This window comes from Ranitomeya variabilis, chromosome 5, assembly GCF_051348905.1.
Source record: "Ranitomeya variabilis isolate aRanVar5 chromosome 5, aRanVar5.hap1, whole genome shotgun sequence".
NCBI classification, from domain to species: domain Eukaryota; kingdom Metazoa; phylum Chordata; class Amphibia; order Anura; family Dendrobatidae; genus Ranitomeya; species Ranitomeya variabilis.
The window spans coordinates 85,248,539-85,270,751 of NC_135236.1; the positions used below are offsets into that span (position 1 = coordinate 85,248,539).

Sequence of the window (22,213 nt, forward strand, 5' to 3'; positions counted from 1 at the left end):
TTCCTGTACCCAAGTGTCCAGATTTTGTGTCTGTAAAGGACAGCTCTGACTCTAACCGTAACTTATGAGGAAGCATACAGTGATCCTACTTTCGAAGTAAGTTGCTCATCAGAACCTCACTTCTTATCTCAAGAAGATCTGAACAACCTTTTCCGTGATTTAGACTTGTCTAAATAACAATCAGAGCTTGTAAGGATGGAATCTTCTCCACAAAGACACGATTAAATATTGATGATTTGAAAACTCTATTTCTCTGAAGAAAAAGGCATCGTTTTTTGTAGTAAAGTTCTGTGATGGAGGCCCTTGGACATCAACAGTGGGCAGACGAGTGACGATTGTTCGTAGACTCGTCAAAAGTTAGTTTGAAGGCCATTCTTTTGCATGATGGTAATAACGAAAATATGGAACTGCTGTTAGGAGAAAGTATGAAAAATATAACTGGAATATTTGTAGAGGTTTGAATGTGATTGCTTTATTGCCACAAATATGATCGGTGATGGACGATGAACAATTTCAGGAACTGTTAAATCCATTGCACAAAGCAGCCTGCATGTCCTTCAAAAATGTCTCCCCCCTTCTGTTCTCGGAAATCCAAAAGCAGAAAACTACGATGATTATAGTGAGTGATCTTGTGAAATCATGCCAAACTGTGGGATGCAACATGTTCTTAAAACTTCATTTTTTGGACTCCCACCTGGACTTCTTCCAAGAAAATCTTGTGACCAGCATGGGGAGCAGATTTCTACAATTGAATGGAAATACCCGTGCAAATAGAGCCCCAGCATGGACCATGAAGAGAGACCATCCGAAAGCAAAATATTTTTGTAAATTATAATCAAAAATTTCTAAGTGTATTTCATAAAATGTTGACTACATAAGTATTACAAAGGTCTACAAAAAATTTTTTTTTCGGGTGACAAGGTTTTTTGAATGAATTTAGGGTATTTTGAGGGTACTGAATTAAAAAAAAAATTTGCTGAATTGGTTCTAGTTTTTGAGATTCATCCATGAAAATAATGCATTCCCCCTACTTGTGTGATAACAAAGGCAATAGCTTTTTGGTCTGTCTTTTGAATCTTTAACAGTGCGTTAGGTAATGAAATATCCCACACAATTACCATATTTTTAGGGCTATGAGACACACTTTTTTTCTCCAAGTTTGGGAGTAAAATGTGGGTGCATGTTATACTCCAAACGTAGCTTACCGGGGGAAGGACGCAAGGTCGATGCTATAGGAAGCCGGCAGTGGTAGGTTTGGGGTGATGTTGCAGACCCTGGGCTAAGAGTAGGGCATGTCCCAGCGGTGCGAGGCAGGAGCGGAGTGCTCGCTTTTCACATTGACCTTGGGGTGGGCTTCAGGAAAATGGCGCCGGTTGTCAGTATGTGCACGGATTGCGATCTCTGGTCAATGACAAGCCAAGATCTCAATCTGCACATTCGCTTACAACCGACACCATTTTCCTGATACGGATAATAGCAGAGAGATTGGGATTCGGAGAGTGCGGTCTTGAGCTGGTGGTCTCACCATCAAACGTGTGTCTTGGACTGTAGGAGGTCTTGACAAGAGGTCAATTCTCTCAAATAAGGAGAATCTAATCTACTTATTGTCTGTCTCCAGGAAACACATCTTATTGAAAATTCTAGATGTCTGTCTAATGCAGGGGTGGGGAACTTCAGACCTTTTATCTGGCCCCTGGGCAGATTCCTGGGCAAGGGTGGACGCTGACAGCTTGGGGCCCCTGTAAAAGAAATATGTCTGGGCCCCCCTTCTTTTATGGTGACAAAGCTACAGATATATATAGCCACACACATACAGATGCATCTCACAAAATTAGCATATCATCAAAAAGTTAATTTATTTCAGTTCTTCAATACAAAAAGTGAAACTCATATATTATATAGAGTCATTACAAACAGAATAATCTATTTCAAGTGTTTATTTCTGTTAATGTTGATGATTATGGCTTACAGCCAATGAAAACCCAAAAGTCATCTTAGTAAATTAGAATATTTTATAACACAAGCTTGAAAAAATTATTTTAAAAACTGAAATGTTGGCCTAGTGAAATGTATTTTCAGTAAATGCACTCAATTTGGCATCAGTTAGTGCATCAATGCGGCATGGCATGGAGGCGATCAGGCTGTGGCACTGCTGAGGTGTTATGGAAGCCAAGGTTGCTTTGATAGCAGCCTTCAGCTCGGCTGCATTGTGGGGTCTGGTGTCTCTCATCTTCCTCTTGACAATACCCCAGTGAGGGTCAAACTGTAACGAAGGACAGCGTTATACATAATAAGTGAGTACACTATATACTAAGGGACTGCTGTACATAAGTGAGTACACTATATACTAAGGGACTGTGCTGTACATAAGTGAGTACACTACTAAGAGAGTGTGCGGTGCGTTATAAGTGAGTACACTAAATACTAAGGGACCGTGCTGTGTAGAATAGTGAGTACACTAAACACTAAGGGACCATTCTATGCATAAGTGAGTACACTATATACTAAGGGACCGTGCTGTACATAATAAGTGAGAACACTACATACTAAGGGACCATGCTATTCTTAATAAGGTTGCATTCCTGTATCCGTGTGCAGTGTCGGTGTGCTACCTGCTTTTACAGACGCATTGAGCATGTCCTATTCTGATCCTCAAAATTGGATCAGAACAGAACGTTCTCTGACCCTCATGGATCTCATTCTCAGAGCCGTGATTTTTACGGATGTGTGAAGAGTTTCATATCATCATACGAGTCTGTGTGCCGTCCCATTAAAAAAAAAAAAAAATCTGTCCGCACATGGACATTTCACACTGAATGTTAGAATACAGCCTAAGGGATTTTACAAATAACATTATCACTCTAAGTCATAATGTGCAGATACTGATTAATATTTACATCCAGTGACCACTGGTGACTCATCTGATTAGTCATTTTCTGCTGTTTCTTCTCCATCTGGTCAGACCTTCATTTCGACTTCTCCCACCCATGACTCTGTCTAGGATTAAGGAGCAGGAGACGTACAAGGTCACTTTTTTACCATTTAATTTAACACCTGTTTCATAGGTGAGACCCTATGGGCAGTTATCGTAAGGCAATATTCATCTTTTTACTTCTTGCAGGTCTAAGTTGTAGTAGGAGCTACCTCCTGAGATTGTTAATTAAAAGGGGTGTTAACGGTGTGAGACATGTAATGACTGACAGTCTGCTCTCATAATCACACACAGCTCTGCAGTGATATCAGACATTACAAAGTGTCAGCCATTACATATCACACTGGTAACTTCCCATTTCATTTGCAAGAAGATGTGGAGGCAGAGTCTCGTGGAGATCTATGTCTGGCCCAAAGATCTTAACTGCTCAATTCCATATTAAGAATAAAGTGCATTTCTCTGGAATACGACATCAGATCGCAGCTATCAAGCTATTACTTTATTCAACTTTCCATGCCCTGCATGCCTATATAGATGGCTTAGCAGGGTCGATCCTACAGGAAGATTCCCTTTAAGGGGTTAAAGGGAATGTATCATCACAAAGTGACATTCTGTATATTATGGTGCTGTCACAGTCCCCTCTGTCGGTTACTTATTTTTCATGGGACCAAAAGGTTTCAATGTTAAAATTCCAGATGCCCGATCCTTATTTCCCCGACATCCTTCCCACACACATTAGATGGTCAACTGGTAGCGCCAGGAGTTGGGCTTTATAGTATAACACTTTTTATGAGGTTGAAAGGTCTGTTTATTTTTCGCTCACGTTTACCATTAAACCACATCATTGGCCATTCTAAAGGGTATTTGCTGACATGATTAGAGGATTTAGATAAGACTTTGGTATGTCTTTAGTGCACCCTAGCTGGAAGTTTCACGCTTGTTTAAAGGTCACTTGTTTTTCATGGATAATAGGCTAATGAAATTAGAATTTCCTTCAAAATAAAAATAAAAAATCACCGGTAAATATAAAGTCAACCGCCCTTGGCCGATCGAGGGGCTTTTTCTGCTGCCTCCCCCATAGATGTGTATGCTCGGCTTTATTGAGGAGTATGGAAACTCCAAGGAAATTCTCATTCTTAGTGAAATAGACATAAAGTCAAGACTAACTTATATTCATTTTTCCTTTTCGTATAATGCTTTTCATTTGGAAGACTTCAAGGTGTTTTGTCCTATAGGTCGTGTGTCATAGATGTCGGCACCAGTATGATCAGAGTAGCTATAGATCCCCTGATGCAGTACCTTTACAAGTGTGTAACTAAAAGCTTCGTCTTAACATGGCAATGTTTCCTGCAAGGCAATGAGACTGTGGAGCTACGCGTTTCTCTCTATTTCCAGGGCACAAAAAACAAACAAGCACCAGACAAATAAATCTCCCAACATGAGAGGTTATAGACAAGAGCGCCTTCCGGCCCGCAGCTCATTGGTGTGGCCTTCTCGAGGATTGACAGAAGATATTGTGAATGTCCATGACCTTTGGCCTGAACTTTTCTCCTATCTTATTCTAGTCCAGGTCTGTGCCAAAATGACTCGTACTGATTGACAGCTTGGTTCCTATTCTGTGGATTAGAAGAGAGCTGTCAATTAGTGGTTGGTGGGCAGGGTTGAATATCCCATTCTCAGCAATGTCACAAGGTCAAACATGACTTTAGCACTGCAGCTGATAAAGTGGGATTTCATAAGAATCTGCTTCAACGAGCCCATTAAGTGCCCCAGTGCTGGAATCTGAGTGTCCATCACTTCCTTAGGGTACCGTCACACAGTGAAATTTCCATTATCGTTACGATATCGCACTGTCTGACACGCAGCAGCGATCAGGGACCCTGCTGAGAATCGTACGTCGTAGCACATTGTTTGGAACTTTCTTTCGTCGCTTGATCACCCGCTGACATCGCTGGATCGTTGTGTGTGACAGCGATCCAGCGATGTGTTCGCTTGTAACCAGGGTAAACATCGGGTAACTAAGCGCAGGGCCGCGCTTAGTAACCCGATGTTTACCCTGGTTACAAGCGTAAACGTAAAAAAAACAAACAGTACATACTTACATTCCGGTGTCTGTCCTCCGGCGTCTCAGCTTCTCTCCACTGTGTGAGCGCCTGCCGGCCGGAAAGCGAGCACAGCGGTGACGCGGTGACGTCACCGCTGTGCTTTCCGGCTATGGTGCTTACACAGTGGAGAGAAGCAGAACGCCGGGGGACAGACACCGGAATGTAAGTATGTACTGTTTGGTTTTTTTTACGTTTACGCTTGTAACCAGGGTAAACATCGGGTTACTAAGCGCGGCCCTGCGCTTAGTAACCCGATGTTTACCCTGGTTACCCGGGGACTTCGGCATCGCTCCAGCGCCGTGATTGCAAAGTGTGACCGCAGTCTACGACGCTGGAGCGATATTCATACGACGCTGCGACGTCATGAATCGTGCCGTCGCAGCGATGGAAATTTCACTGTGTGACGGTACCCTTACACTTCCATCAGATAGGGCAGCATTAACCTGATTATCTTTAAGACACTAATTAGAGTAAGGAAAAAATATTTAAAGGGATATGTGATTTGTATGAACTCTGCTGATAAAAGTTGAACAGAAAGGGGAGAGTTCAGTAAAAAGGGCACATTGTGATAGTAGCGAGATGGAATAGTTAAGAATAGTTTTCAGGATATTTGGCAGCACCGATCAGAGTCCAGGACGGGCGGACAAATTGCACAACAAAAAAGTTAATGAGAATATAAAAAACATGCAAGATCAGGGCCGGTCTGTGTAACCGTCATTGCCAGTGTCTGTACCGTCCAGACTAAGCAGAAAATAAGTAAAACTGGGGTTATTATAAAACTATGGGCTCAGGCAGATGACCGTAATAATCGGATGAGTTCTATCTGCCGTTTTGATAGACAGCACTCTTCTCATGTCATTCTTTGGGGCCGTGCATATGTCCGATTTTTTTCCTTGGATAAAGATTGTCCGATGATAAAGTCGCACAACATGCCCGAGTTGGATCTGATATTCAGATCGCACTCGGCCACACAAGTCAATGAGTGCATGGGAAACATCGTCCCCTATACCTGACTTCAAAAGCAGGTTATCAGCTATGTACAGTTTCCCTCCTGCTATAAAACCTGTTGATTGTCACGTTCTGGCTCTGAGGGTCAGGATTTCATCCCAAATCTAATATAGAAAAAAAAATCACCACCATCTGCATGTCCATCACTCAAGCTCTGATCCCTAGCAATATAATATCTATTAGCATTATGACATCTCTTCTCATTGGCTCCTTGTCACTATTTAATACCACTCTCTTAGAAGAAGGCACGCCAGCCAAAACGCGCGTTGGGGTGGTGGCACCACAATATTCAGGTAATTTATTACGGCTTATACATTTATGTCCTCTGCAAGGCCATTATTTACCAGCTGATATGTGATAACTACCTCAGGACACCAGTGTGTGGTAGCTCCCAGGTTATCTCAGCCATTTACTTACTTCCTAATTTATATTTTACTACTTATATTGTTTTGCAATTTATTACACATGTATATTACTTTACCATGCTTTGTTGCGGTGCCACGTTCTGGCCATTCTCTGTCCTCACCCTAGTTATTATTAGTATGTACTATTTTAATCTTTGAATTAATAAATATAATGTTTTATATTTTCACTGTTTGGTGCATTCTTTCTATATGCTCGTCATGCTGAACCATTTACTCCTATCTGTATATCAGTACAGTAGTTACACAGTATTTTTTTTATGTACTGTTTATGCTATCTACTTAGATACTGTATCAGACTTAAAAGCCAGACAAAGAGGTCAAAAGAAGTCCAGAGTGTCAGACTTTGTAGTCCTTATCCTTGTTGTACTCATTGGCTTTGTCAGGGTTTTTTCTGAATCCTGGTTTCAGGACTTAAGGTGGAAGCCCCAAATGTAGTCACGAAAGGAGACTCAAATGTGGTGTGAAAGTGGCCTCCTTCGGTAAATCATCATGAGCTTGTATCCTCCTTTCTCTGTTTTGTAGTTTCCTAAATCTAAATGTCCTTGTTATTTGCCTGAATTAATATTTACCCAACTGGAGAGACTCCACATTGCCGAGTCCCTTTTAGCTCAGGTGGATTTGCTGGTTTCAGACTCTGCCCCATAGAGTCATCAGACACTCTGTTAAAAGGACGGGTGGGGGGTGCGACGATCACAAATGAGCAGGAGCACTATAGGGGTAAAGACACAAGAAAAGAAAATGGAGGTAAAACTGGAAGACTGTTATGTCTCTGAGGAATATGGATTCATACTACAAGACCCCCTGGTGAGCTAAAAGCACTTATTATTATTATTATTATTATTATGCATTGCTTATATAGCCCTACCATATTTCGCAGCACATTACATACCTTATTATTTATTATAACACATTCTGCAGCGCCGTTCACAGATTACACTCCTGGTCCCACTGCAGAATCTAACTGGACCCAATTTACTGAGTGTTTTTTTTTTGTTTTTTTTTAAAATTCTAGTGGGTTTTTTTATGTGGTGGAGAAATCTATGGGTCACCTTAGGGTAAATTCATATATCGTATAAAATATTAATAATTTACAATGCAAAAAAACACAAGCGCAATTAATATTGGGAACGTTTTTAAATAATTTCTGTCAATTTGTAGTGCAATTTTCAATGTGGAAGGTCACTGATTACACATTAGAAATCTTCAACAAATATAGAAAAGTCTGGAATGTATTTCTGAATTGGAAAAATATAGTGTGGAAATTGACTTGTGTATGTGTTTTGGATTTTTTTTCCATCCATTGGGCTATGCTATGAAAGCACAACATCTGAGATTTTGCTCTTATGCACCCGGACTTCTGTAGCATCTACAGTCGCTCCTCTGGTCACTCACATTAGTCTTTGACCCCAGTGGGGTAAACAATATCCTTTTTCTACCTCCATAACTTAGCAAGCCTACTACTATTTTTTGTGTGTATTAGAAATCCAATTTTAAAGAAAAGGAAACAGACAGACTCCGAGCAGATGTGACCCCGGTTGGATTAGTATTTATGCCTCCTGTGTTGTCAAGAAGATAGAATCTAAAGCATGGATGTCAAACTCAAACACACAGAAGCCAAAATTAAAAGCTTGGACAAAGTGGTGGGCCAACTTTGATATTTGTTTAAAAAAAATCAACAATTGAGGAAGTTTTCCCTTATCAAATATAACAATTAACTTTTTCATATGGAAACAAACTTAAAGGGATTGTCCCACGAAAAAAGTACATTTTAATTAATAGATCTTAGAATAAAATATTGGAATAATATAATATGTTATGTAAGAGCAGTAAAAAGCATACAGCTACATGGCCTAATTTAATTATGTAATAATAAAGGATTAAAAACCTTGAACATTACAGATAAAGTATGATGCAAACAAAAGTGCCCCCAAACAGTGAATTCTTCCACAGTACCCTCCACACATATGGTATGATGACCCTACTGTACACCCTCCCTCAATCCCCCTGACAAAGAATGGTGACCTCATCACAGTATGGTTCTCGAACTGTAATCCCCACACAGCCTTACTTACAGTATAAATGCCACAAAAAGTGCTCCATACAGTATAATGGCCCCACATGATGCTCAGTACAGGATAATGGGCCCGGCTGGTGCTCCATATAGTATAGTAGGCACCACATTGTGCTCGATAAAGAATAATGGGCACCATATAGCCCTCAATACAGCATAATCACCCAATATAGTGCCACATACAGTATAATGGCCACAAAAAGTGCTCCATACAGTATAATGGCCTAACATACTCCTCCATAAAGTATAATGGCCCAACATAGTGCTCCATACAGTATAATGGCCCCACATAGTCATTCATACAGTATAACTGGCACTCACATTGCATTCCATACAATATAATGGCCCACATAGTGCTCCATACAGTGTAATGCACCCCATATAGTGCTCCATGGAGTATAATGGCCCCACAGTCCTCTATACAGTATAACAGGCACCTACATTGTGTTCCATACAATATAATGGCCCCACATAGTGCGCCATAGAGTTTAATGGCCCCACACAGTGCTTCATACAGTATAATGGCCACAAAAAGTGCTCCATACAGTATAATGCACCCCATATAGTGCTCCATGGAGTATAATGGCCCCACATAGTCCTCTATACAGTATAACAGGCACCTACATTGTGTTCCATACAATATAATGGCCCCACATAGTGCACCATAGTTTAATGGCCCCACACAGTGCTTCATACAGTATAATGGCCACATAAAGTGCTCCATACAGTATAATGCACCCCAAATAGTGCTCAATACAGTATAATGGCCCCACATAGACCTCCATACAGTAGAATGGGCACCTAAATTGTGTTCCATGCAATATAATGGCCCCACATAGTGCTCCATACAGTGTAATGGTCCCACACAGTGCTTCATATAGTATAATGGCCACAAAAAAGTGCTCCGCACAGTATAATTGGCCCAAGATAGTCCTCCGTACAGTATAACTGGGTCCTGCATTGCCTTCCATACAGTATAATAGAACCACATAGTGCTCAGTACAGTATATTGGCCCCACATAGTGCTCCATACACTATAATGGTCCCCACAAGGTGCTCCATACAGTATAATGGGCCCTACATGGTGCTCCATACAGACTAATGGGCACCACATGGTGCTCCTTACATTATAATGGGCAACACGTAGTGCTCCATACCATATAATGCACCAAGAATAGTGCTCCATACAGTTTAATGCACCCCACATAGTGATCCGTACAGTATAATGTGCTCTATATAGTATAATACGCCCCACATAGTGCTCTCTTCGATATAATGGGCAGCATAGTGCTCCATATGGTATAATGTGCCCCACAGTGCTCCATACAGTATAATTGCCCCACACGGTGCTCCATACAGTATATTAGCCCCACATAGTGCTTCATACAGAATAATGGCCCCACATAGTGCTCCATGCAGTATAATGGCCCCACATTGTAGTCCATACATAATAATGGGCACATACATTGCTCCATACAGTATAATGTGCCCCACATAGTGCTCCATATAGTATACTAGGCCCACATAGTGCTCCATACAGTATAATAGACCCCACATAGAAACATACTCACCTCTGCCCATTGTCCCCTGCTCCGGTCTCTTCATTGTGTTTTCAGATCCTTTGAACGTCTCTGTACAGTGGATGCACTGTAATGACGTAATCACACCCACTGCACTGAGACATCAGACTCAGAGAGTGAATGATGGGAAAGAAATCATCTGATGCTCCCTCCTCTATCATTGCTTTCAACTGTGTTGTCATCCAGGACTCAGGAAAAGCATCATGGCTCTACAAATAAAATCCAGTGAAATCTGAGCTCCAAAATCCAAATGCCCTCCTCCTTCTGAGCCCAACTGTGCCTAAACCACAGTAAGCGGCGAAGGTTTGAAATTTCTATAGCAGAGAGAGCCCAATTAAAATTTTACAGGGTGTGTGTGGCCAGAATCACAAGCTGAGCACAATATATGGGGACCCTACAAATAATACTGTATATAGGGGCTCATACACTGTATGGGGGCACAATGTATGGGGGCACTAAACTGGCAGATTTACAATTCTTCAGAATAAAGCTTGGCATGGATGTTACAAAATTGTCTTTGCAGCTGTAGATGAATCAATTGAGAGATGCAATTTCTACAATGGGGTCACTTTTTTTTTCTGCCGTTCGCAAATGTCGTCCGCAAACTATTCTAGCAAAATTTGTCCTCCAAATGCCAAATAGCGCTCCTTTCTTCTCAGCCCCGACATGTGGCCTAACAGTAGTTTCTGAAGACATATGGTGCATCACTGCTCTAGAGGGAATTTGCTCAATAAATTGTGGAGTCCAGCTTCACCTATTAATCCATGTGTAACAGACAAATTTGCAGTAAATACAAAAATAACATTTTCAAAATTACTTTTATTGTGAATAGTTAAGCAAGTTGAAGATGAAATGATCTCTAAAAGGCCTATTGTTAAAGATGACGTCTAGTTTGTATTTTAGGCAAAAAAAAATATTGTAATTTTTTATTTTAAAAATTGGCAAAATGGAAAATGGGTCGATGCAAAAGTTTGGGCACCCTTGGAGATTCATGTGTGCAGATAACTTTGACCAAGGTTTCAGACCTTAATTAGCCTGTTAGGGTTATGGCTTGTTCACTATCATTAGGAAAGGCCAGGTGATGCAAATTTCCCAGCTTTACAAAAACCCAACATCCTCTTACCTTGTGCCAAAAAACAGTAGCCATGGGTTCTTCTAAGCAGCTGCCTAGCACTATGAAAATGATGGAGGCCACAAGCAGGAGAAGCCTATATGAATCTGGCAAAGCGTTTTCAAGCTGCCCTTTCATCAGTTCAAAATGTAATTAAGAAATTACAGTGGAGGTCAAGATAAGGCCTGGAAAACCATGCACAATTTCAGTGAGAGCAACTGGTAGGATTGCTAGAGAGGCAAATCAGAACCCCCGCTTGACTGCAAAAGACCTTGAGGAAGATTTAGCAGACTCTGAAGTTGTGGTACGTTGTTCTACCGTTCAGAGTCACCTGCACAAATATGGCCTTCATGGAAGAGTCATCAAAAGAAAACCTCTCCTGCATCCTCACCATAAAATTCAGAATCAGAAGTATGTAAAATAAACATCTAAACAAGCCTGATGCATTTTGGAAACAAGTTTTGTGGACTGATGAAGATAAAATAGAACTCTATAGCCACAATGAGCAAAGGTATGTGTGATGAAAAAAGGGGACAGAATTTCAGGAAAAAAACATCTGCAACCATTAAGCATGGGGCGGATCAATCATAAACATGTGGGAAATGTTGTTTGTTAATTAATTTGTACAGCATGACTAACTGGTTTAAGAATACAAAGATTGAAAGTTTGAAAATTGTGAATTTTTCTAAGTTTTTGCCCAAATTCTGATATTTTCACAAATAAACGCAAAACATATCTACCTAAATTACCTTTAACAGAAAGTGAAATATGTCTTGAAAAAACAATCTCAGAATCACTGGGATCCATTGAAGCGTTCCAGAGTTATTACCACATGATATGACACTGGTCAGATATAAAAAATTGGGCTTGGTCTTTAAGATTATAATTGGCAGCTTTTGTGTGTTTTGCTCTAAGGGTATGTGCATACTTAGGTGGGATGTCTGCGGATTTTTCCGCACCTGTTTTTCTAAATCCGCAGGTAAACCGCACTGCGGATTACCTGCAGATTTACTGCGTTCTTTTTGCGGATTCCACCTTCGGATTCCTATTATGGAGCAGGTTTAAACCGCGGCGTAATCCGCACAAAGAATTGACATACTGCGTAATAAACAACTCAGCGTTTCTGCGCGGTATTTTCCGCAGCATGTGCACTGCGGATTTTGTTTTCCATAGGTTTACATGGTACTGTAAACTCATGGAAAACAGCTGCAGATCTGCAGCGTCAAAACGGCAATGTGTGCACATACCCTTAGAGTTTTGCCTCTTGGTTGATGTAATGTAACAAGCAAAAGGAGGATAACATCAGGTGGGATTCTCAGGCACGGGTTGTCCCCACCAGCTGTTTCTCCATGATTCCGGCCCCAAACATGACTCCTCCACCTCCTTGCTGACGTTGCAGCCTTGTTGGGATATGGTGGCCATCCACCAACCATCCACTACACCATCCATCTGGACCAGGGTTGCTCGACGCTCATCAGTAAACAAGACTGTTTGAAAATTAGTCTTGATGTATGTCTGGGCCCACTGCAACCGTTTCTGCTTGTGAACACTGTTTAGGGGTGGCCGAATAGTAGGTTTATGCACCGCAGCAAGCCTTTGCATGATCCTACACCTTGAGGTTCGAGGGACTCCAGAGGCACCAGCAGCTTTAAATATCTGTTTTCTGCTTTATAATGGTATTTTGGCAGCTGCTCTCTTAATCCAGTGAATTTGTCTTGTAGAAACCTTCCTCATTATGCCTTTATCTGCATGAACTCTGTCTGTGCTCTGTTTCAGTCACAAATCTCTTCACAGTATGATGATCGCACTTAAGTTTTTGTGAAATATCTAATGTTTTCATCCCTTGTCCAAGGGATTGCACTATTTGATGCTTTTCAGCAGCAGAGAGATCCTTTTTATTCTCCATATTGCTTGAAACCTGTGGCCTGCTTAATAATGTAGAACATCATTTTTAAGTAGTTTTCCTTTAATTAGAATCACCTGGAAAGCTAATTATCACATGTGTTTAAGATTGATTTCTGTGATCCATTGAGCCCTGAGACACAATACCATCCACAAATTTATTTGAAAAACAAAACAATTAAATCTTTATGACACTTAAATCCAATTTGCATAATAATTTGGAACATGGTGTATATATATAAAACTGATTGAAACCATATCAATAATTAGTATTAATTAATTGGAGTGTTGAAACCATTAAAAATAACTCTTACTACAGCAGTCCAGAAGAAAGACTATGCTTCTGTGCTGGGGTAGTGGGAACCTCACTAAGTTTACTGAGGTTGTTGTTGAACTTGTATGCGCTCTTTCACAAGGAAGAAAACTTCCTGTGTTACCTTTCATTGCTGTTCACTGTACGCCATTATACGCATTATTTATTATTTAGCACTGTGCCTTTTTGTATGTTCATATCAAACATGGTGGTAGCTCCTGGAATTAGCCTGGGAAGGTTTGGCCTCAGGCACCATGACTTGTGCATATTCAAACCATTAATGGACCTTATTTAACCCCTTAACGCCGAAGCTTTTTTCGGTTTTGGGTTTTCGTTTTTTTGCTTCCCTTCTTCCCAGAGCCATAACTTTATTTTTTCTGTAAATGTGGCCATGTGAGGGCTTGTTTTTTGCAGGACAAGTTTTACTTTTGAACAACACCATTGGTTTACCATTGTCATGTACTAGAAAATGGGAAAAAAATTCCAAGTGCGGTGAAATTGCAAAAAAAAGTGCAATCCCACGCTTGTTTTTTGTTGGGCCTTTTTTTCTGCTAGGTTCACTAAATGATAAAACTGACCTGCCATTATGATTCTCCAGGTCATTACGAGTTTACAGACACCAGAAACGCCTAGGTTCTTTTTTAAGTAGGTGATGAAAAAAAATTCCAAACTTTGTTAAAAAAAAAGAAACAATTTGCGCCATTTTCCGATACCCGTAGCATCTCCATTTTTCGTGATCTCAGGTTGGGTGAGGGCTTATTTTTTGCGCACCGAGCTGATGTTTTTAATGATACCATTTTGGTGCAGATATGATCTTTTGATCGCCCGTTATTGCATTTTAATGCAATGTCACGGCAACCAAAAAAAGTAATTCTGGCGTTTTGACTTTTTCTCTCTCTACGCCGTTAAGCAATCAGGTTAATCCTTTTTTTATTGATAGATTGGGTGATTGTGAATGCAGCGATACCAAATATGTGTATGTTAGATTTTTTTCATTGTTTTATTTTGAATGGGGCAAAAGGGGGGTGATTTAATCTACGGTATATATTTTTTATATTTTTAAAAACATTTTTCTTCAACTTTTGGCATGCTTCAATAGTCTCCATGGGAGACTAGAAGCTGCCATAACTCGATCGGCTCTGCTACATAGAGGCAATGATCAGATCGCCTCTATATAGCAGAATTACTCACTTGCTATGAGCCGGTTGTCATGCCAACACACCGGTGACCCGCGATCACGTGGTGGGTGTATTTCCGGCACAATTGCCGTAAGCACTTGTTAAATGCTGCTGTCAGAGTTTGACAGCGGCATTTAACTGATTAATACCTGTGGGTGGATTACGATTCCACCCGCGGCTATTGCAGGCACATGTCAGCTGTCCAAACAGCTGGCATGTCTTGGGAAAGATGTGGGCTCACCACCGGAGCCCACATCAAAGGGAGGGAGACAGACATTGGCGTAAATGTACGCCCAATGTCGGAAAGGAGTTAAAAGACGTCTCTTCCCGCCATAAGCAGAAAGAAGCACATGCTACCTGGTTATGTGGTGTACAGTTGGGGCCAAAAGTTTTGAGACTAACACAAATTTTGCTGTGTCAGTATTTTTAGATCTTTTCGTCAGATGTTTCAATGGTTTTCAGCATTTATCAAATCATGATAATTGATATAGTAATTGCTTTATAATTGATAATTGTAAAGCATTTCACAATTATCAACATTTCATAAATTCATAAATTTTTAATTGACAAATACATCAATTTTATGCAAAGACTCAATATTTACGTATTGTTCCATATTTTTCAAGGCTTCCTGACCATCGCCATGGCAGCTGCATATCAGCTTGTGGGCCAAATCCTGACAGACCATTCTTGCCTAATCAGTACTCGTACTTAGTGTTAGATCTGGGATGTTTCTTGGCCATGGACCCAAAATTTCAAAGTATTCTCCAGTGAGACACTTAGTTACCACTCTGCCTTGTGACATGGTCTCTAACATGGAAAACCATTGTTCACCATCAAATTGCTGAGGATGGCTAGGAGAAATTGCTCTTGGAGGATGGTTAGATCCCTTTCTTTATTCATGGCAGTTTTCTTTGGAAAAATTGTGAGCGAGCTACCTCCAAGTATAAGGTGTCAGAGGGCGGTAGTCGTGGGCAAGCTGCTGCTCCATGTCGCCCTGGCACTTTACAGGAAAATCGTGTCCCAGTCCCAATGTGCTGTCACGTGTAGGATGTGTTACACTCTCTTGTAGGCCGTAGGCCTCATCTGTCTCAAGGCCTTCAACTTCAGGAGCCACCGCACATGAATCAGTAGACACCCAGTTCGTTTACAGCCTCAATCCCCTGATGATGCCAGTTACTCTGGCGAAACATGTCTGGGAGGCTTAGGGCAATTTTTCAGATAACACTAGGCAGTGTAGGTTGATATGGTATAGGTAGCGGCCGAACCTGAATCCACATGCCTTCTATTGAATATATTAATGGGGTAATGAGTATCTTATAGGACATGCGTTCAATCTATAATTAACCATTGATATATTGGTGTCCCCAATACCACACTGTCCAGTGCAAGATTTAATTTTTTTTTTGATTGGTTTAATAAAGTATAATTCTTTTAGGTCTTTAGTTAGGGTTACTTGCCTTAGGCAATTTGTTATTTACCCAGTACGTTTCAATACACTGAAGTTTACTCAACAGTTGAAGTGCATCAGATTGTAGCATGCAGTAAGGGGCACAACACTCTCCATTTCTTGTTTCCGTAGACATGCTGGAAATGTACTGTACTATCTATTCTTCCTAGAGTTTCCCTACGTTCACTGATGATGTCAGCCCCAGGAATTCCCATTCCAGTAACGCAGTACACCCGAGATCCGTTACCTCTCCCACATGCGGTTCCACGTCCATCTTGATCTGTACGGAAGGGGTTGAGGTACCACAGCAATTGTCTCGAGCCTTGAGCTCCTAACGTTGCAGGAATCTTCACAGTGAATTTTTGTAAGGCCCTGTACCCCTCAGAACAATATGTACTCGCTTACACTATCAGCCCACTGCACCTTGAACTTGACCTTATAGATCTAGCTAATAAACTCTGTCCCAGCCAGTTGTAGGAATGATCTCTTTTATAAACACTGTGCATCATATAAAAGTATTCACTAAGCATAGTTCCCTCACAATGCCTATCACACTCTATCTTACCTTATACGTATGCTGCGCTGTACATTACCAACTTTATACATTACGTATACACTATGCATATCACCTTTACATGACAATTCACTTTATATCACATGAATACTTAACCCCTTCATGACCTTGGGATTTTCCGTTTTTCCATGTTCGTTTTTCGCTCCCCTCCTTCCCAGAGCCATAACTTTTTTATTTTTCCGTCAATATGGCCATGTGAGGGCTTATTTTTTGCGGGACGAGTTGTACTTTTGAACGACATCATTGGTTTTACCATGTCGTGTACTAGAAAACAGGAAAAAAATTCCAAGTGCGGTGAAATTGCAAAAAAAGTGCAGTCCCACACTTGTTTTTTGTTTGGCTTTTTTGCTAGGTTCACTAAATGCTAAAACTGATCTGCCATTATGATTCTCCAGGTCATTACAAGTTCATAGACACCTAACATGACTAGGTTATTTTTTATCTAAGTGGTGAAAAAAAAATCCAAACTTTGCTAAAAAAAAAAAAACAAAAAAAATTGCGCCGTTTTCCGATACTCGTAGCGTCTCCATTTTTCGTGATCTGGGGTCAGGTGAGGGCTTATTTTTTGCGTGCTGAGCTGGCGTTTTTAATGATACCATTTCGGTGCAGATACGTTCTTTTGATCGCCTGTTATTGCATTTTAATGCAATGTCGCGGCGACCAAAAAAAACGTAATTCTAGCGTTTTGAAATTTTTTCTCGGTACGCCGTTTAGCGATCAGGTTATTGCTTTTTTTATTGATAGATCGAGCGATTCTGAACGCGGCAGTACCTAATATGTGTAGGTTTGATTATTTTTATATTGATTTATTTTGAATGGGGCGGAAGGGGGGTGATTTAAACTTTTATATTTTTTTATTTTTTTCACTTTTTTTTTTCACTTTTTTTTTACTTTTGCCATGCTTCAATAGCCTCCATGGGAGGCTAGAAGCAGGCACAGCACGATCGGCTCTGCTACATAGCAGAAATCTGATGTTCGCTGCTATGTAGCAGAAATGCAGGTGTGCTGCGAGCGCCGACCACAGGGTGGCGCTCACAGCTGCCGGGGATCAGTAACCATAGAGGTCTCAAGGACTTCTATGGTTACTATTCAGAAGCATCGCCGACCTCCGATCATGTGACGGGGGTCGGCAATGCGCTCATTTCCGGCCGTCCGGCCGGAAGTGCCGGTTAAATGCCGCTGTCTGCGTTTGACAGCAGTATTTAACTAGTTCAAAACAGCTGACATGTCCCGACTTTGATGCGGGCTCACCGCGGAGCCCTGCATCAAAGCAGGGGAGCTGACCTCGGACGTACTATCCCATCCGAGGTCAGAAATGGGTTAATACATTTCAAAACTCCAGGACATAGTTTACACTTCACATGACACAAAGACGCATGACACTATTCACATGACGCAATTGGTGTCTTCAGGGGCAGGTCAAGCTAATGCACATAGCTGGGAGCTGGTTTTCCCCACTCTGGTGAGGGGCAATATCCATTGGCCCCCTAGCCTAAAAATAGCAGCCCGCAGCTGCCCAAGAAAAGGGACATCTAATAGATGAGCAAATCTGGCCCTTTGCCCGGCTCTTCCCACTTGCCCTGTAGCAGTGGCAAGTGGGGTTCATATTTGTGGGGTTGATGTCACCTTTGTATTGTCTGGTGACATCAAGCCCGCGAGTTAATAATGGAGAGGCATCTGTAAGTCACCTATCCATTACTGTCATCGCCCAGTCCATAGAAGCCAAATACAATACAAAGGTGACATCAACCCCTCCAACTATCACCCCACTTGCCATCGCACTAGGGCAAGTGGGAAGAGCGAAGCTAAGTGCCAGATTCTGTCTTTAGGTATGATAATAATATTGGCAAATACCTATGATTAGAAATGTAGTATAGTTCTTCTAATTTGCTATGTCACTTACCCCACATGCAGGGCATTGCAGTAGCTTAGGTATCCATGGTTATGATCACTCATATTGTGACAGTAAGGTAGTTGCTAGTGGTTGTAACCATGGATACCTAAGCTACTGCAATGCCCTGCACATGGGGTAAGCGACATAGCTTATCAAAAGAACTATACTACATTTCTAATTGGAGCTATATTTGTGAATATTATTCCTATTACACCTACTACTTATTGGGATAAGATTTTCGAGGAGGAAATACCCCTTAACTCAACATCAATTTTCTGAGTTTATGTCTGAAAAATAATTTCTCACAAATTATGTTAGATTCTTTGTTACCGTTACAATTCCGAACATCCAAATGGAAACCAAATGGACCCTGTTTCTTGCAGGAATTTCTGTTTTCCTTTTTTTTTCTGTTCCTGCAACAGAACAGAAAAAAGAGCTGTCAATTAGAGTGTGAACCCAACCTGAGACAGATTCCGGGCCTGCAGGGAATTTCAGCCCTGAAGTTCTGAGAGTTAACTGTGCAGGTCTACAAGTTCTAACCCTCTTACAATATAAGATAATTAATTTACTTTCACTGTGACCATACACTAAAGGTACCGTCACACTAAGCGACGCTGCAGCGATAGCGACAACGATGCCGATCGCTGCAGCGTCGCTGTTTGGTCGCTGGAGAGCTGTCACACAGACCGCTCTCCAGCAACCAACGATGCCAAGGTCCCCGGGTAACCAGGGTAAACATCGGGTTGCTAAGCGCAGGGCCATGCTTAGTAACCCGATGTTTACCCTGGTTACCATCGTAAAAGTAAAAAAAAAACTGTTTACCCTGGTTACCATCGTAAAAGTAAAAAAAAAAAAAAACACTACATACTCACCTTCGCATCCCCCGGCGTCCACTTCCCGCACTGACTGAGCGCCGGCCCTAACAGCAGAGTGGTGACGTCACCGCTGTGCTTTCATTTTCACTTTCCGGTCCCGGCGCTCAGTCAGTGCAGGAAGCGGACGCCGGGGGACGCGCAGGTGAGTATGTACTGTTTGTTTTTTTTACTTTTACGCTGGTAACCAGGGTAAACATCGGGTTACTAAGCGCGGCCCTGCGCTTAGCAACCCGATGTTTACCCTGGTTACCAGTGTAAAACATCGCTGATATCGTTGCTTTTGGTGTCAAACCTGACGATAAACGCCGGTCTGACGACCAAATAAAGTTCTGAACTTTCTTCAACGACCAGCGACATCACAGCAGGATTCTGATCGCTGCTGCGTGTCAAACTAAACGATATCGCTAGCCAGGACGCTGCAACGTCACGGATCGCTAGCGATATCGTCTAGTGTGACGGTACCTTTAGTAGTATGTTCACACTGAACAGCTGGATGAGGAATAGAGCTGGAGTGACAGAGGCTTCAGATATATAAATAGCTCTTCAGCCTCATTTACATATCAATTCAAACTCTGATTTCTCAGTAGTGGGGGAATGAACTTGGCCATGTAAATGTGTTGTTGGGCTTGTCTTTGAAAGAGCTACACATGCAAATAAACTGTTTGGGGTGTGAAATCCTGCTGACAGATTCCCTTTAAGGACTAGGCGATTTTTTTTTATTTTTGTGCTTTCATTTTTTTCTCCTCTTCCAAGAGCTACATTTTTTTTTATTTTTCTGTCAACACAGGTCCCCAAATTTGAGAAACTCCTATTGGCTGGAGAGTATTTATTCTAATTGTATATTTCTGCATTTTTTTAAACAAAGGTTAAACTCTCTGACTACTACAAGCCCTGGACGGACATAGCAGAACATTTAGCTGAACTGATAGAAACAAAGAAACTTCGGGATGAAGTCAGCAAGGTGAGTGTGGTATTTCAAGATTTTGTTGATTAATGATTAACAAATAACAATCATTCTATGTAAACAAGAAACAAAGAACAAATATAACACCCATATATACTTTACAGTCATTGCCGAAAGTGTTGGCGCCATTGATATTGTTCCAGAAAATTAAGTATTTCTCTCAGAAAATTATTGCAATTTTGTATGTTCAGTGTCAGCTGGGTTTGCGTCCTAGGTCATGGGTCTTCAATCAGGACAATTTCCCCAAACATACTTCAAGAAGCCCCCAGAAATGGATGGAAACAAAGCACTGGACAGTTCTGAAGTGACCAGCAATGAGTCCAGATCTAGATCCCATTGAACACCTGTGGAGAGATCTTAAAATTACCGTTGGGAGAAGGCGACCATCAAATAAGAGAGACCTGGAGCAGTTTGCATATGAAGAGTGGTCAAAAATTCTAGTTGAGAGGTGCAAGAAGATTATTGATGGTTATAGGAAGCGATTGATTGCAGTTAATTATTCCAAAGGGGGTGCAACCAAATATTAAGTTGAGCCAACAATTTTGCCTGGACCATTTTTAGGGATTGTTTGTGAAATTATGTCCAATTTGCCTTTTTTTCTTTGTTTTTTTTTTTGTGTTGTTCCCGTACACACAAAGGAAATAAACATGTGTATAACAAAACATGTGGAATTGCAATAATTTTCTGGGAGAAATACTTAATTTTCTGGAATTATTTTATGGGCGCAAGCGCATTCAGCCATGACTGTTTATATAAATTCCACATACGGATGTAACAAAGGTTGCCTGACTCGGATAATTCAGCACTTTGCTATCATGGCACAGACAAGTGTTATTCGACACCCGTCTTGACACCAGTCAGTGGCTTCTGCAGAGTTAAGGTTTTCTTGATGACTTTTAGTGAGAGAACCTTCTTTGACACGTGATCAGGATGATGTGTTGTGAGTCATAATAACCTTTGCTACTTTTGCATATAACGAACACTACGCAATCTAGACTGGAAGACACAGTTCAAAGAGTTTGACTTGGTACAACAAAACCACAAATCTGTTCCATACTTACCAAAAATTACTACTCAAAATTTGGGATATTTAAAGGGATTGTCTGGCTTTAAAAAAAAATGTTTACCCTGAGCAATGATCACTTATAAAAAAAAAAAATAATAATCTGACCTATACTTACTGCTGTCATCCCTTCTGGATCCAGTGGAGGTCGTTCTAATGGTCTGCACTATAAACATGAGCAATAATGTCACCTTTCCTCTTCTGTGAAAGGATTGAGACTTGTGGTTAGCTGCAGCGGTCAGGTGATTAGAACAGCAAGTCCTTGGATGTTCCAGCGATGACATGCAGTTCAAGTCACGTGACTGCTGCAGCCAATCACTGGTGCAACCACTAAGGTAGCTTGTGCTGGATCCACAGAGGTGAATGCTGGACCACGAAGGTGGCAGCAGGTCAATCCTTTTACAAAACCTTTGAGTCCCACCCCAGGACGTCAGGGAAAGGCCTAAAACAACCAGGAACAGAGCTGAAACACTAAGGTTCCACTAAGTCCGACCCCTCGGTGGGAAATTCTCAGCAAAATTATAATTATTGACCAGTATAGATCCAAATGAGGTTGTAAAACACCTATATTCTACCATCACCAAAACAGGGAAGACAAGAAACGTTTCGACCTTAAAATATAGGTAGGTCTTTTTCAGGCCAAGGCTTGAAAAGCCATTTCTATAGGGAAATTCTACGAGAAAACGTGATGCCGTCTGGGAGGAAACTGAGGTCATTATTGGAGCTTCCAACATGGACAATAATCCCAAGCTACCCCAATGTCCATCA

At 41.2% G+C, this 22,213-nt stretch overlaps 1 protein-coding gene and 1 long non-coding RNA gene across 2 annotated transcripts in view; one reads left to right on the forward strand and one right to left on the reverse strand.

Moving 5' to 3' along the window:
- Window positions 1-2,403: 2,403 nt before the first annotated feature.
- Window positions 2,404-19,065, reverse strand: LOC143774999 (uncharacterized). Its single transcript, XR_013215575.1, has 3 exons — window positions 18,874-19,065; window positions 7,040-7,179; window positions 2,404-2,991 (listed from the first exon to the last, which is right to left on the reverse strand). It is a non-coding gene; the product is annotated as an uncharacterized LOC143774999 (long non-coding RNA).
- Window positions 7,112-22,213, forward strand: part of IDO2 (indoleamine 2,3-dioxygenase 2) — a 56,426-nt gene continuing 41,324 nt past the window's right edge. Inside the window, exons 1-2 of the mRNA XM_077262813.1 lie at window positions 7,112-7,274; window positions 20,284-20,379. Coding sequence (XP_077118928.1) covers window positions 7,167-7,274; window positions 20,284-20,379 — 204 coding nt within the window. The 5' untranslated portion in view covers window positions 7,112-7,166. The remainder of the gene's footprint in view (window positions 7,275-20,283; window positions 20,380-22,213) is intronic.